General features: G+C 39.1%; 1 protein-coding gene and 1 long non-coding RNA gene across 2 annotated transcripts; one reads left to right on the plus strand and one right to left on the minus strand.

Moving 5' to 3' along the window:
* Positions 1-4,615: 4,615 nt before the first annotated feature.
* On the plus strand, positions 4,616-10,645 carry admb (adrenomedullin b). Its single transcript, XM_085411127.1, has 3 exons — positions 4,616-8,342; positions 8,789-8,914; positions 9,241-10,645. The coding sequence occupies exons 1-3, from the start codon at positions 8,185-8,187 to the stop codon at positions 9,524-9,526; spliced, it is 570 nt and encodes a 189-aa protein (XP_085267253.1). The 5' UTR covers positions 4,616-8,184; the 3' UTR covers positions 9,527-10,645.
* A 3,728-nt stretch (positions 10,646-14,373) lies between these two features.
* LOC146665325 (uncharacterized) lies at positions 14,374-16,029 on the minus strand. Its single transcript, XR_014912381.1, has 3 exons — positions 15,956-16,029; positions 15,667-15,753; positions 14,374-14,968 (listed from the first exon to the last, which is right to left on the minus strand). It is a non-coding gene; the product is annotated as an uncharacterized LOC146665325 (long non-coding RNA).
* Positions 16,030-16,663: the final 634 nt, after the last annotated feature.

Below are 16,663 nucleotides of genomic sequence, written 5' to 3' on the forward strand. Positions count from 1 at the left end.
TAACAACCGTCACAGGCAATGAAACAACAGAGGTGAGGTAGTGCTCGAAAGAACACGTCTAGAAAAAATAAAAGTCCAAATGAAATCCACACGTTACACAATCCTTCTCTCCACTTCATTTGAAAGTCATGAAACATGTCTTAAACTATAAAGTTGTAATGAGGACAATATGACAGTAATCCTTTGGTTCCAAAACTACAGATTAACTCCCCAGTTCTAATGAGGTGTTATACAATCGCTTAGCTCACTGGAGTGCCAGGTTCACATTTCAAATAGGCTGCATCACCCAGCGTGAGTGATGGTCAGCGATGCTGGCAAGATTTGCTGTTTTGATCCTTTATGGATTCAGCGTCGGGTGATGCTCGCTTCCTGCATGCAACGCTGGCGTGACAGCGATGACTCACGATGGCAGAATGCGATGAAGCAGGAAAGATCATTTCCAATTACACGATTAGCTTCGGAAGAATTACTATAGTAAACATGCTATTTTCAGAACACATTTTTGGGCCACTTGTGGGATATCCATCTCTCAGAATTGGAGAAGACAACGTGGAATAAAGCCCCGAAACATCTTGGAAATGCGATCTACATTTTCTCCACTTGTTGCCTTAGTGCAAAAATAAACAGGATAAACAAGGCAGCAAGGAGTACACACCAGTGAACCACAGCAGCATGACCACTCACAGATGCACGGATGTTCTGAGTAACTGATGATCTTATGATGACAGAACATGTGAAGTTAATCTGGACCCAATATTTAGTGTGTTGGATATGAGAGGAATGGGCTCGCCTGAGAGTCAAGCTGTTAAGGCCAGGTGACTGGGTTTGAGCCAGTGCAGGGAAGCAAGACCATAAATCAGTATCACAGAATATTTTAAGATTCTGGCAGGATACCCCTGTGTTATTTATATTACTATTATTTTGGTATAAGTGGCCCTGTACGGAAGAATAGGTCATTCTTCTGTCAGGCCAATGTGGAAAATAAAACATGTTGTATCATAATAAAAAAAAAAGAAATTAAACATAAACCAAACCAATAAATATCATCCTCTTAAGCTTGTTCACAAAGGTTAAATACAGGATGTGTGATATAGTGTTTGGTTATGGGTGGTTACTGGGTTTTTTTTTGGTGCTACCAGTTAGAGCAGAGATCTGAAGCTTTAAAAATGTGGACATACCCTTTCACAAACTGAAGGCACAAATTCATTTGTCCTCAGGAGAAACAGCTGTGATTAGGTTTGCCTCACCTGTTTTCCTGTCACTGTTTGCGGAAATGAAGCAAAACAAGTCCAATAAATTTTTATAAGTGAAATTGCAAACAGCAGACATGACTCTTTAGATAAATCTGTGGTCTCTTTTCTTCATTTCTATTCTGTTGTTAAGATATGTGAAACACTGATTTCATTTATGAAATAATAACCAGCACACTGGTACATGTGGTATACTCAGTGTTAGTTTGAGTATTTCTGAAATGGTAAAGCTTGTGAGGTAGTCCTGGTTTTGACCAGCAGTACTTAACAGTGGATGGGACACACACACACACACACACACACACACACACACACACACACACACACACACACACACACTAAGGAAAAGTTGGTTAAGGAGTTGAAACATGTTCAAGGAATTCTAACTCAAGACTGACACAACTTAAAATTACAGTTGCTAAAATCTCACCACTAGATGTCAGTAAGTTGCAGATGCAGTCAACTGAATTTTGTTTTCTTAACCCTCCCATGTCAAGTACATAGCTACGGTGGACGCTGCAGGACTAACAACTCTATAAAACTTTGTGAAAGAATTCGGATTAAGTGTATGAGTCATGATGACTGATGATGTTAGACTGAGGTGAGCCACAGACAAAAAAATTCAGTTAGATGGAACTGGGATGTCCATCAATTTGTTGGAAAACACAATTACAAAATTCGTTTTTTTCTGTTCAATAAGCCCCAAAATGACTGACTGTACCTTTAAAGGCACAGCTTATGCTGCGGTGACACCTTCAACTCTGCTGTGTCTACTCAGAGTTAAACTGTGTCTGAGTGAAAATATATCTGAGTTTAATAACAACAGACAAGAAATGTTCAAAGTAAAAGAACTTTTCTCTTTTTTTTTTTTAACCTAGCAGGGATGAGGGGACGCCTATTGTTGAACAAAACAAGCGTCTCTGGCATTAAACTGAGACGTTTACAGAAAAACAGGACAAGTTCATGAATATTGTTTGAGTTCATAAAGCTGAAAGTAGCAGTAGCAAAAGAAAGAAAGAAAAAGAAACAATAACAATATGGCTCCACAATAGACTCCACCAGTGCACATGTTAGCAAAGCTGGTAAATAAACAACAACCCCCACCCACCCCCTTTAAATATTGCCAGAAATGTTTTTTTTCTTTTCTTTTACCAAAAATGGCCTTAATACTCTGTCCTAGAAATATAGCTATGTTAAAAAAAAGCTGCAAATTTCACAACATTATTCAAGGAGGGAAGAAAAGCAGCTGAGAGTTGGAAAGGTTCAGTCTTCAAATCTTCACAAGAAAACAGCACCTGCAGAGTCAGAGACGATATTAAAACGCTCAAATGTTGCTCGGTGGTGGTTGTTTTGATACCGCGTGTGTCAGGCAACTAACAGGTGTGAATCTGTGAAATATTTTATCTGAATATTTGATCATAATTTGGTTCGTTAATGCCAGGTTGTTACAAAAGCATGCATGTCAGAGGTTGTTAGCACGAGCAACAGCTGTTTTGAAATCAAGCAGAAGCACGACGCCCGCGCTGACAACACAATGTTGTGTGAGATTTCTATAAATGTTTACAAGACTAAGAAGTAAGATATTTATTGGCCAATGGTGCAAATGTAAAATTTATCTGCGCGGTTGACAGCGTTGTTAATAAATATCAGTCAAGACTCTGCCAGCTGCTGAAGTTTCTGGCTCTCAAAGCCCACTTTCCATCCTACATCCCACCCATTGGAATTTTAGGAGTCTCCAAATGGATCCCTGACGAGGGAAAAAAGCTAATTTAGGTGTAGGGTGTTGTGGGATACATCTAAATACAACTAAATGACCACTGATGCAGGAGGTACGTCATACTGGGAATGAGTTCTTTGGCCTTCAGAACCTGACTTCATTTTTTTACCATCCTAACAGATTTTGCTCCACATTCAGAATCAGAATCAGAATCAGACAGGGTTTTTTTTTTTTTGCCAAATGTTGAGCAGGTTTACAACATTAGGAAATTGCTGCAGTACTTAGTGCAAAACATACTGTAAGACAACACTTAAATAAACATAAAAATAAGTGCTAAGCAGATAGATAAATACATGAATTTCCTGTAAAAGGTGCTCTGTTGGATTGAGATCTGGTAACTGTGGAGGCCATTTGAGTGCAGTGAACTCATTGTCATGTTTAAGAAACCAGTTTGTGATGATTTGATCTTTGTGACATGGTCCATTATCCTGCTGGAAGCACGCTGTCATAAAGATGAACACAGTCAGTACAAATACTCAATAAGCTGTGGTATTTAAATGGTGCTCAGTTGGTGCCCAAAGTGTGTCAATACAATATATCCCACACCACCAGGCAGGATGGATTCATGCATTCAAGTTGTTTATGTCATAGCATGACTCTGCCATCTCAATGTTGCAGCAGAAACTGAAACATATCCAACCAGCCATTGTTGTTCCAAATATTTGTTGTCCAATTTCATTGTGTTTGTGTGAAAGATGGCCTCAGTTTCCTGTTCTTAGCTGAAAGGGTTGGTCTTCTGCTGCTGTAGCCCATCGTCTAATTTAAGAGAAGAGGTGCTCTTCTGCATATTTTGTTTGTAATGATTGATTGTTTGGGTTAATTTCACCCGGTCGTGGCCCTCTGAACACTCTCATCTCATCTCTGGCATCATATTTTCTCTTCTTCCAGGCCGTTTTCTATAAACCTTATAGATGCTTATGTGGGGAAAATCCCAGTAGATTCAGTAACACTCAGACCAACCCGTCACTTTAGGAGCGACCTAAATCAATACTCATGTTAACTAAAAGTTGAACAGGGATACATAACAAAGTGCCAGGTGAGGTGATTTGAAATGAACCAAGCTACATTATCCATTAATGTAGCTTGGTTTTTTTTTCTTGCTTTATTGGCTAGGCAGACAAAAAACTGGAAAAATAAGTCATTAAATGCTACTGAAAAAACAAAACAAAAAATGAAATGGAAGATATGGATTTGTGGACAGGTGTGTTTTAGACACATAACAAGTTGAAAGTATCTATAACTGATTGATTGATTGTAATCTGTGTAATCTGTGTGTCTGTTTTCCAAACAGAAAAAAAACCCTCATATAATAACTTTCTGTTTGTTGGAAAGGAACAAGAAGGAATGTAAGGGCCCCACATTTAGGAAAGCACAATTCCAGGAAGAAGGCTATTGCATACCAGAGCAAATAAAGAGTTAATAAAATTCCTACAGTGCCTGCCCTTTTATCTCAGTAGTAATAAAAAAAAGAGTGAAATAAGTAACTATGAATAGACCATGAATATCACATAATGGATGTCTGCCAAAAGTGAGCTCACACTGTGTTCTACTGACCCTTGGCTGTGGAAGTATATCAGATTCACCCGTCTCCAAACCAAACACTACACTGTCTTTGAACTTGTCAAAATGTATTAATGAACAACAACAACAACAACAAACTGATTTGGATTAGTACACTTTGTTTTGGAAATTCTGCAGCAGGAAATGCGCCAACAGCTTGCAAAGCAAATAAAGTACATTTAAGAACGGGAAGGGATCACGTTGAAACAGATCACTGACTCATCTTTTGGCCCATGAAAGCTGCAGTGGCGTTGCCATGACACCACAGTGTACATGTATTCTTGGCATCTAAACTCCGATAGACCACAAAGCTGGCACCTGACAGCGGTACTAAGCTTCTAAAAAGTTACATCAGCTGCTTGCAGGTCAATACATGTTGAAGGCAAGATATTATGAACAAACTGGGAAGAACTTTTAATCTACTACTACTAATACAGTTCATCAAAAGACACAGAGAAAATAGAAAATGTCTTCACTGCTTTTAAAAGAAGCTTGTTTGTCATAGTTTATTAAACAGAGTCACTGTTGAATATTTGTTTAGTACTGTGCTATAGCTTTTAGTAGGGTAGTATTGCAGTATTATATTATACTAGGGAATTTAGAAATTATATCTCCTAACTTTCTCTATAAAAAGGTACTTTTTGCAATTACCCAATGCAAATTTCAACTAAATAAAATTCACCACTAAAGGGCAGCGTTTCACCAAAAACATATATTATAAACTGCTGTGGGAAAAATTTAAACGCAGCATTTATTTTGAGATCCGGTGCAAACTGTTTGGTAGATAGCTATGAAGCACAAACTGTCTACTCCAGTGGAAAGCTCCCCTGACACTTTCATTTTTAGAATTGTACCTTTTTTTTTTGTAAATCCCCAAAAGTTGATTCTGGACGAGGCATTTTCAGTGGAAGAAATGTTTTGTCACTCATCCAACTGACTTCTTCAGTCTCCACTAAGTCACTTGGATGAGCGACGAAACGTTTCTCCCACTGAAAACGTTACATCCAGAAGAACAAAATCAACTTTGGCCCCACAGGAGTTAGTGTAAGAGCTGGAGTTGGAATAACATTCTCTTACCATTATTTGCTGTCCCATTTATTAGAACATCTGTCCTTCCACACTAATGTCAGTTTATTTGTAAAATCCTCACATACTGTATATGGGTTTTAAAAATAAGTAGAAAAGAAAAATAAGATACTGTACGCCTACCCTAGATATAATAATCTTAGGCTTGATCTTTACATGTTGTATTTAGAAACAAGAAAACTTCTACACCCATTGCTCTTAACCCGCCACAGCAAGTTTCAGGTTAGCACAATATATGCAGCTGTTGAAACACAAGCAACAGCAAAGACGATAAACTTCTATGGGGGATACAGGAACAAGGCCTCTAGAACACAGCACAGATGATTCATTTTACCACACCTTCTTTTTAAGCCTGTTGTTGCCACGACCACAGGAGGTGCAGTTTCAGTTTCTGCGGGTAATAAGCCTGTGTACATACAACACATAGTCGGAACCACAATTGGACCCAGAAGAAAGACAGATGCATGCGTTCATGCATTGGCTTTACAATTTTCAATACTACTTGTATTGTGATCATTTATTTAAGTATTTGCACCATCAGGGTGTGCCAACAAAAAGGCAGCTCAGCTTAGAGAGAAAATAAACAGTAATCTACACACAGTCCGTGTTTATTGGCTTCAAATCTTGACATTTCCACAGTTTTTAACATCGCGTTTCTCCAGCCTGGGAGCACACCACCAAAACCTACAGTGCCATTAGCCACGCACTGTACTTTTTAAAAAAAAATTACTGTGGGGACATAAAGGCCCATCAAACAACTGAACATCTGGCCTACTTTGTTTGTGGCGAAGGCATTTATAGTTGAGTTAACAGAATCGGTTCTTTCAAGGATGTAAAATTGGCGCACTGTGAGGCAGTTACTCATTCTTTTTTTTTAAGGATGCTCCAAACTAGCCACTAAAGAGATCATTACTCAAATGTTTTACATGGAAGAAAAGGACAGGCTGCCAAAAAGACGTGTAAGGCAGTTTACGGGCAGTATTTTCTGTGGAAGGGAGTGAACTCCCTTTTCCTGGACTTTGGCTTGTGTTAAAAATAGTGCATGTTGTAGAAATGCACTGCAATCAGAAATAGATCAAATCCATAGAAGCATGGTGTGGGTTGTGATATGTAACATCGAGTCAAGTCGAGCTGATTTTAAGTTTAATATTGTAGTAAATTAAATAATAAATTTAATAGCTAACCTTAGCCGTTAGCTCGTATCATTTTTTCACATTGCACCGCTAATTAATGAAGCATTTTATGGTTTCTGATCATTCAACATAGAGTACATGCCTGGCAGCTACATCCCCAATCTGGAGGCCTAACCAAGTTTTTTTTTCTTTGTTTTGGTAATTTGCAGTTTTGATGCAAAGATCGGCCTCTTAAATATCTGAAAACGTTAGCTGTAGCGGACAGAGATCGAAAAACATGTTTAACCTTTATACACTTCGTTAATTAGGATGCCTGCAAGCAGCTACCAGTGATTGAGAGCAGCACTTTGAACGATTTAAGAGATCACTTGGAAGTGCACAAAAGCACACTCTTCTTTCCTAAATTGCCACACTGCATGCGGTTGCCATAACAGCACAGCGCTAATTTACACATGGTTAGCTTTTTTCAGCTATTTAAAACTAACAGATGGCTCGCTAACACTCAAACGGAGTCATCCAACTCACACATTTCAATTTATTTCAGTTATTAACACATTTAAACCCAAAATAACTGCCTTAAAGCATGCAAGACCACAGAGTGTCCTCTGTTAACCCCTCTAAACAACCGATTCCTTCACAGTTGCTGAAAGAAAAGACCAAAAATATGTAAATGGACTTGCAAACAAGTCTTCCATTTACACAATCAAATACAAACCTTTGACAGAGAGAAGCAATGTAGTTAGGTCAATTTGCAAAACCCCTGAAATGCAAAAAATTCTTTCAACACTTTCTCAAAGAGAGAGGTGGGGGGTGGAGTAATAAATCAGAATTATGTAAGTATCTATTAGTCACGCTATTTGCGGACTGCTGTGTTGATTATAGTCTCTATCTACGTGTTTTTGGTCTGACTGACTGTACATGTGGGGTGGATGGGGTTGACATGAACTGTCCCACAGTCCCTCCCACTGGGTATGGCATTCAGGTGCAACTCCCTCCCTTCTACTATAAAGCCTCTCATGTTAGCAGCATAAACTTCAGACTTCAACTCATGGTAAAGTCTTTACAGCTTTCACCAAAAACAACAACAACAAAAAAAACCACACAGCTAAAGTAGTAAAGAACAAACTTGGATGTGCACCATTAATTTTGTACATCACAACACAAACTAGAGCCAGAGGTAAGTGAATTTGTCGCTGATTTCTATTTGAGTAAGTTTTGTAAAGAATTTAAATTCTGCAAAATTGGTGAAAAAATTCTGAATCACTGGAAGAAAATATTTTATTTATTTATGCTGTTCTGTGCAGAAAACTCCACATGTTACTGCAATAATGTGTCTAAAAGAGCTTCATCGTTCAGATGTTGTGGTAATAGATAAGGCATGACCGCTTCAGTGCCATTTCTGTCTGTTTACCATTGGCAGCTCCCAGCCAACATGAGATTATCTCTGCACACCATCATCTGCTGCTGTGTTTTCACCACAGTCCTGCCATTGGTAAAAGGGGCCACAGGAGAGACCAACGCCAGCCTGAGAAAAAGGTAAGCTCTCAGAACATTGTGTTCATTCTACATTCATCTAGTAGAATAAGATGCCCACTGTTGGTAACACAAGGAACTTTTATGCCAAGTAGATTCTGAATTTTAGTTTTTTCTTGACATAAGGGATTATTAAGCCAATAATGATAGATATATGTTTTTTTTTTTTTTTACTTGAATATAGTATAGCTACATCAGCACTACATTTCATAATGGGCAAAGTTGTAGTGTCTTCAGTGGACACTGTCTCTGAATGTCTTTGACATTTATTCATTGCAATTTCCTTTTACTCACTACATGTACGTGTGTATGAACATATTTAGATTGTATAAAGTGCTTTGAGTGGTTGAGTAGAGTAGAAAAGTGCTATATATATATCACTTAACATCAGTGATAATGTGACAGAGTTGAAGTTTTGTGGTTAACTACCTGTTTGATCTTTGTGGCAGGTCTAGAGTATGGCTGCAGAGCCATATGAAGAGAGACTTGCGCAGTCGCTTAGTGACAGGCGATGACCAACATTTTGGTGGACCGCAGCAGGACAGGCTTGCCAAAACTCTCCCAACCCCATCAAGGTAACAAGAAACATTGGATTGGTGACCTAGAGTCACATAGTCATTCAGTGTGCTCCTAGTTATTTTCCTACTTAGAATACCCCCATGGCTGTCATTTGTGAGAGGTGTTCAAATTTTAAAAGTGTTAAAATTCAGAATTTTGAAGCATCTATTTTTGTTCAAGACGCTACAAATGAAGTCTGAAAATGATCCATTCTCTACTGGATAAAACATGCAAAAATCTAGATATGAAACATTTTGGATTTTACACACTGTGAACATATTATGTGTTGCCAAGCTAGACTTAACAGCACCTCTAAAGCAGTAAATCTTCCCCTTTTTTCCAGCTTTGGCCCAAATATAAGGTCCAGGAGGTCAACGTCAAGTCAGTCTGGTTGCCTCCTAATCACATGTATATACCACGACTTGTTCTACCGATTGAGCCTGACAAAGAAGAACGCTCAAACAGACACCACTGCTCCTAAATCAAAGATGGGACCGGGTGGCTTTGGACGTCGCCGCCGCTCACTTCTGGATGCCACTCAGCTCATCCTCGAGACAGGAACGCATAGATGGAGCACGGAAACTGGTCAGCGAGTCAGCAACCCCAAAAGCACCCACACGGTGGCCTAGGGCAGGCATGAGAAAGCAAAGGAGAGTCCCTGTTGGGGTTATGTGAGCACTGCAGATGAAGATTAGTCCACGCAGAACTTTTATTCCACAGATTCGGCGCTAGATATAGCGAAAGACTGGCTGCTACATCTGCACAGCCCATCGGAGGAAGCTCAAACCACTCTGGATGAAAGGAAGATTGAAATAAATCAAACTGAGACGTTTGTGTGCACATGCTTAGGTTCAGGTTTCAGTGTCTCTGAACAAGTGTTTGATTTATTGATGAATTCAAGCCAGACCTATGGGACTTGACAAGAATGTCTGTCTCTTCTTCAGCATCCAAAGCGAGCTTGGCAGCTGAGACAGAAGACAATTCATGTGGATCTTCTCCGAAACACAAAGCTTGGAGGAACACATTCTGCAACAAGGGAGCCTTTTTATTTTACTTTTTCTTCAAGGAATCAGCATTACTGGGCCCCAAACTATCAAATGCAGAATCCTCACAAAACTGAACTGAATGTATCGAATTGCTTGTTAGCTACAATTTTTATATATAGATAAACATATAAAATATGTACCTTATATGTTAAAATATGAAAGACTACCTTATAATGTATGCAACTATAATTTCCAACAACAAAACTACATATTAAACATCTTTAGTTTAACTTCAGTGAAGTATCTGATGTATCTGAAATGTGTCAATTTTTTTGTTTTGCTTTTTTATTTCTATGTATGTATCTAAACAATGAGTTGTACCATTTGCCTTCACTTGATTACACCTTTTTGGAACTTACTCATATTTAACATGTCTTATGCATATTTATCTGCACCTGAAGCAAAGCAGGCCTTTTAGTTTGGGGCTGAGCTTTCACTTAAAGGGAAGGAGAAGGATTGATGAGCTGATGAAAGTGCTGTGCTGCCATCTAGCTTTGCAGCAGGCTTATGTGTAACAAATGCAGGCCAAGCCATTTCAAAGCATCTACTTTGGTGTGTTAAATGTTAGGTTTATCGCCTCCTATATTTGAATGTTATAAATCATAATCATTTGCTCACAATTCAGCTGAAATTACTTGAAAAGGTATTACTGAACCAGATTAATGTCTTGCTTCGAATACCAGGAACTGTAATAATTTTCAGTAATAAATGAACAAATAAAACAATAAAATAAACTTGAAGAAACCTTTCTTCTGTGATCCACATCAATTATTTACCTTGTGTGTGTCTGTGTGTGCATGTGTGTGCGTTCGTGTTAGGGGGAAACACATGGCGTGTCCCTTGTCATTTAAGGATTGCGTGTACTGTTTAATAAAATTAAACTCTGAGTCATATTGAGAGCAAAATATGTGACCCAGTGGTTTACATTCCATTCTAAAAATAGCACTACTCATCACCTGCACTGTCTCAAGAAACACATGTACTAAAATTACATTTGTATTGGGTAAACATGTTGCTCGGATTGAGTAAGTTCGACCTCTCGGGACAATAAATTACGTTTTGGCACAAATGTGACAGTCCAAGTTCTGCTTAATGGAGAGGAGAGTGGTGTGCTCTTTTATATATTAGAAACACTTACATGAGGGCTAGAAAGATATAATCACTGTGGAATGTGACCCCCAACCCACACACACACACACGCACACGCACCTCCCTGTATGCTGAGTGGTCACAGTGCCCTAAAATGATAAACAGATTTGACATAAATGACATAAATTTGACATAAAAACATCAACTTCCCCTCTAGGAGGATTAAATGCTACGATGGTCTCTGGCTTTGCTATGGGTTTGTTTGCAAAGAATCCTACAAACATTTGAAATATTCAATTATAAAAAGCTCATATTTCACCCATTGCTGTTGCCTGTGTTATTTAATGTGCAAGTAATGAACAAATGGCACACAGACATGTGAAGTTTTCTTCCTCTTGTCAAGTCCAGTAAAGAACTATCAGTCCACAAAATAAAGATGTTGGAGTGGTTCATCAACATATTGCATGTGCAGTATCTTGAAAATGGTCAAAGTACACCCTTTCATTTCTAAGGATTTACATATCAGGACATACAGTAAAAGCCAAATTGCAGAAGCTGTGTATGCAAAACTAAGCTGCTGCCATAGGAATTCAAAGCTTAGGTAACAACCAGGTGCTGTTAATCAAGTGCACCAAATTAACTGATCAACAGCAAGTTTGCGTGCCTCAATAAAAACACAGACATGCCGTCAGTTTGCTGTGGAGCATTGAGGTACATGTTAATACGTTAAAACGTTACTCATCCAAGTGACTTCCTCAGTCTCAGCTGACTGCAGGTTTTGCCCAATCTTATAAACACTACCTTTGCACGATGACTGAAACCAGCCCACTGAAGGAACATTGGGCTGTGAGGTCAGTTCTTTGATCATTGATATGCACATTTTCACGAGTACTACTTACAGAGTTGGGGAATGGCTGCAGTCAGAGCATTGTAAGATGGTGAAAGATGTCTTTCCCTTTTCACATAAATGGCCTCCTTGACTCTCTGCTCAAACCAGCATTCCTCCCTGTCCAGGGTATATACATCCTCATCACTGAATGAGTGGCCCTGGCCTGTAGGTGTAGACAGACTGCGGAGTCCTGGCCTGATGAGTTAGCTCTTCTGTGTTATGACATCTCGTCAGGCCAGGACTCTGCATTTATGCTAGTTTGAGTCATTATGCACATGTACTGTTTTTCCCACTGAAAATGCTACATCCAGATGAACAGAATACATTTTGGGGGATTTCCTTATCTGGAAGATAGAGCATGCATCAGGACACTCGACTTTTCTAGTGCATACAATACCATCAGGCGAACCCTCCTGGGTCATAAGCTGACAGGAATGCAAGTGGATACCTCTCTTGTGACCTGGATTATTGATTACCTGACACGAAGACCACAATATGTGTCTTCAACATTGTGTGTGTCTGACAAGATGATCAGCAACACGAGGCCACCACAAGGTACCGTCCTCTCCTTTCCTCTTCAGCCTCTACACCAGCGGTCCCCAACCTTTTTTGCGCCACGGACCGGTTTATGCCCGACAGTATTTTCACGGACCGGCCTTTAAGGTGTCGCGGATAAATACAACAAAATAAAACTAGTACCGGTACCGAAAAAAAGAAGGTTTATTCATAACACACGTGAAAAGACCCGGGAAAACCGAGTAAACGATAAAAACGATAACAAAATAACACTGAAAACCGATAAAACCCCTGAAAACCATACATTTCACACCTGAGCCTCAACTCTCGCGGCCCGGTACCAAACGACTCACGGACCGGTACCGGTCCGAGGCCCGGGGGTTGGGGACCGCTGCTCTACACCACAGACTGCAGCCACTACACAGAGACCTGCCATCTTCAGAAGTTTTCTTATTACTCTGCAGTGGTTGGATGCATCAGTGAGGGTGATGAGTCAGAGTACCGGGCTGTGGTTGACCCATTTGTCACATGGTGTGAGCAGAATCATCTGCAGCTCAACGTGACAAAGACCGAAAAATTGATCATAAATACCTTGGAGAACACATAGATAATAAACTGGACTGGGACCTTAAGTGCATGAACGCATGTCTGCAAATGTGAATGAAGTGAAGCAACGCTGAAAAGATGAGTGAGCCAAGTTTTCTCCACAACAATCTGAGAGACTGATATGTCATACAGAAAATGATTACTTCAGCTTATTTGTGCTAAAGGTGGGTCTACAAGCTATTAACAGATGGGCAACATGATGCTATGTCAACACAAGACAACCCCGAGTCTCCACTTTTGTGTTAAAAGTTCGGACTTCAAACTTTATACCAGTTTTTAAATTGTGTTGATAAGCTACGTAAAACCAGTTATGCTAAAAATGTACATAATGTTTTTCCTGAATACTATCTTTATGTTTACTGCAGGAAGAAACTGTAAAAACAGCGTTTTCTAAAGAGAGCGCTCGAAAGTGATACACCTCCTGCTTTCAGGTCTGCAGGTATCAGGCTTATAATGTTTCATTTATCTTATAGTGGACAGAAATTATTGTTTGAAGTGGCAAAATCCTCAATCCTGATTGAGGTTGTCATGAATAAATTATGACAACCTCAATCAGGATTTTTTTCTTAAGTATTTTTATTCATCTTTAGGCATGAAAAGATGAATAAAAATACTTAAGAAAAAAATCCTGATTGAGGTTGTCATAATTTATTCATGACAGGGTTAAATAACAATAATTGCAATGGAACACGTCATACATCTATAGGCACATTAAACCACCAGTGGGCGGCAGGGTATGGAGTGACACATCAGTGTCCATTGTAGTTGTTTATGTGCAAGTATACCATCAGCACTGACACCAATACAAGAAAACAGCACAGCTGTCCACTGTAGTGACCACTATGCGTGAAAGGGCTAATTACTTTATCAAAGTAAGTTGCTCAACACTGCTAATAAAAAATAACAAACTGCAGTGCACCAATGTTAAAGTAATATCAACATTTTATAAATTTAGAGTCACCCTAAATTTGAAGTTTGACCAGTTTGACCTGTCCACCTGCTGAATGCGCAGCTGCTGTGGCACTGTATGCTACAGCAGCATTGGACCATAAAGAAGAAGTATCATGAATACACAAAGGAGTATAGGGCTTTAAAAAAAAGTATCTAGCCAACCGAGGAGAATGAACTTTCCGTCGCTGTCCAGATGGTGGTGTTGCAAGCATTACAGTAGCATTACCTTATGCTGAGCATACTCAGGACCAGTTTACTAGTATTTCAGACGTGTGTAGCACAGAGGCGGAGCCAGACATTTGAAACACCTGGGGCTTAGCCCAAAAGGATAGTATGCATGTGGGATTTTTTTTTCCCTTGGGGGGGGGGGGGGTAGAAATGACTGAAAGATTAATTGGCTCTGTTTTGAGTTTTGTTCAAAAAAGAATGACTTCATATAGGGAAAAATATATATCACATGTGCAGAACACCTTAAACTAGTTTTTTAATTAAGCAGCAAGGCAGAACAAAATCAGGGCTGTATCAAGACACGAGGACTAAACCCCAATTCAACCAGACCCAGAACTGATCCAGAATTAAAACAGGACTACAACAGTTCAAAATCAGGACTACTTGGGACTTAACCAAGACAGAACCAGAATCAGAACTAGATGATAGTAGCACTAAAAATCATCATAGACCTGCACTACACTTATTTTTTAATTTTACCAAAGTACAATATTTAGATTGAGAAAGGTTTATATAATTATTTAGCCTTGTTGTGCAAACAAGCCTGCATAACTTAATAAATATAGAATTTGAAAAATAACAAACCTAAAAAGAAACACTAGGTATGAGATACATGAGTACCTATGATACGGTGATACTTTTGGTAAACAACCATTTGACTAACATGTGTGTCTCACCTGCTCTTGTTCATCTCTGTTCTGTCCTCATTCTCCATCTCCCTCTCTGTTCCTCTCTCCCTCTTTGTGCTGACAATCATCAAATATACAGATATTTACAAACTCTTCAGATAAAAACACAAACACTTTTTAATTGTAACATCAAATCAGACTAAATGTTTATTTTTTTAGATTGATAAATATAAAAAACATATTTGTTAACTTTAAGAGTAAAGAGAGAAATCGTCTGTATTTCTTAATTGCAAATGGCACCAAATTGTATTCAAACTGAGCCACACTTATGGAGCTCCACAGTTCTTTTCCTGGTGTTTTGGTTGACATCTCTTGATTTTCCCATGTCACAGAAACAGGCTCTGTGTTTTGCCTTATATGCATCCACAGCTGTGCCACCTGTTTACTCACATGGACTCTACTAACCTATCAGAAGCTTCTTCAGCTCAGAATGGAATCGTCTGGAGTTTTCTTATTAATTAACAATAAACTTAGTGTACATGTACTCCTAAATTTGATGAAAGTGATAAAAAACAGAAAGCTCTGTCTCTCTTTATTGTGACATTTAACTAATTCAAAAGATATTTCAATATTTATCTAAAACAAAAGTTTACTCTAAATTGATGTTGTGCAGTAAAAATGTTTTATGTTTTCTCCCTAAAGTGTAAATATCTGGTTACAAATGTGAATATCCTGCTGTGTACTGAAATTCCTCTTGTTTTGCATAGAAATATACTGAACAACATACAAAGCATAATATATAAAATAACATTTACCTGAGTTTTTCTTTGAAAGAACCCTCTAATGTCCATTCTTATATTTCAGTACATAACTGAAACCGATTTAGTCGGGGAGGGTAAGAACTGAAAATATGAAATAAACACACGTAAGCTAAGACTCTCTAAAAAAAAATAGCATTTGTTCGGCTTTTCATTTCGCCATTTGTTGATTCACTTGAAGAGCAAGTAACGTAATATTGGTCAAGTGATCAGTTTGATATCAATCTTTCGTGATGCACCGTCATATTTACATTATTTGTACGGTACGAATGATTTGCTTTGGTACCTGGTCAAACTTAAGCTCTCCTTAGTATGGCTGGCTCCGTCTCTCCAACAGCGCACTGACGGGCAGCAGCTGCCTCGCCCCCTCGCTCAGTCGCTTAGTGCCTGAGCTTGGATCATACCAATATCAGGGGGGGATTCACGCACAGTCGTAAATTCCCACAGTGTGCACTATGTGCTTCGAATATTGTGTGTACTTTTTGTTTTATACAGTTGTCAGCCAGGCATCTAACTATGAAAAAATTGCACTCCAAAATACCCCGGGCTTCTGACAAAACAACCCGGGCTTAAGCCCAGTAAGCCACCCCCACGCTCCGCCCCTGGTGTAGCAGTGGTATGCTACACACACACACACACACCACCACCACCACCACGACCACCATTTCTATATCAGTGCTCTGTTGACCAGGTCAGGATCAAACATCTTGACCTTGGTCACAGGAACCTGAAATAAAAAAAAAATAAAAAAAACGTTGTCAAAATTTACTTCTCTTTTCAAAGTGGTGGAGAAAGCAATCCTTTTATAGAAAAAAGTCACTTCCCCATGTTTGTTTATATTTGCACACACACACGCACACACACACACACACACGCACACGCACACACACACACACACACACACACACACTTTCTCTAATCAAATACCCTAAAAGGAGACGGTGACTTGTCGCCAGCCCAGTGAATTACACATACAACTTAAGTTGACAAAGAG

The sequence above is a fragment of the Rhamphochromis longiceps genome, linkage group LG7 (assembly GCF_057381845.1).
Source record: "Rhamphochromis longiceps isolate RC_006_pf linkage group LG7, R_longiceps_female_GT1.1, whole genome shotgun sequence".
NCBI classification, from domain to species: Eukaryota; Metazoa; Chordata; class Actinopteri; order Cichliformes; family Cichlidae; genus Rhamphochromis; species Rhamphochromis longiceps.

Coding starts and splice junctions, on each gene's coding strand:
- admb (XM_085411127.1), top strand. CDS start 8,185: ATGACCGCTTCAGTGCCATTTCTGTCTGTTTACCATTGGCAGCTCCCA. Junction 8,343..8,788: donor AACGCCAGCCTGAGAAAAAG/GTAAGCTCTCAG, acceptor TCTTTGTGGCAG/GTCTAGAGTATGGCTGCAGA. Junction 8,915..9,240: donor ACTCTCCCAACCCCATCAAG/GTAACAAGAAAC, acceptor CCTTTTTTCCAG/CTTTGGCCCAAATATAAGGT.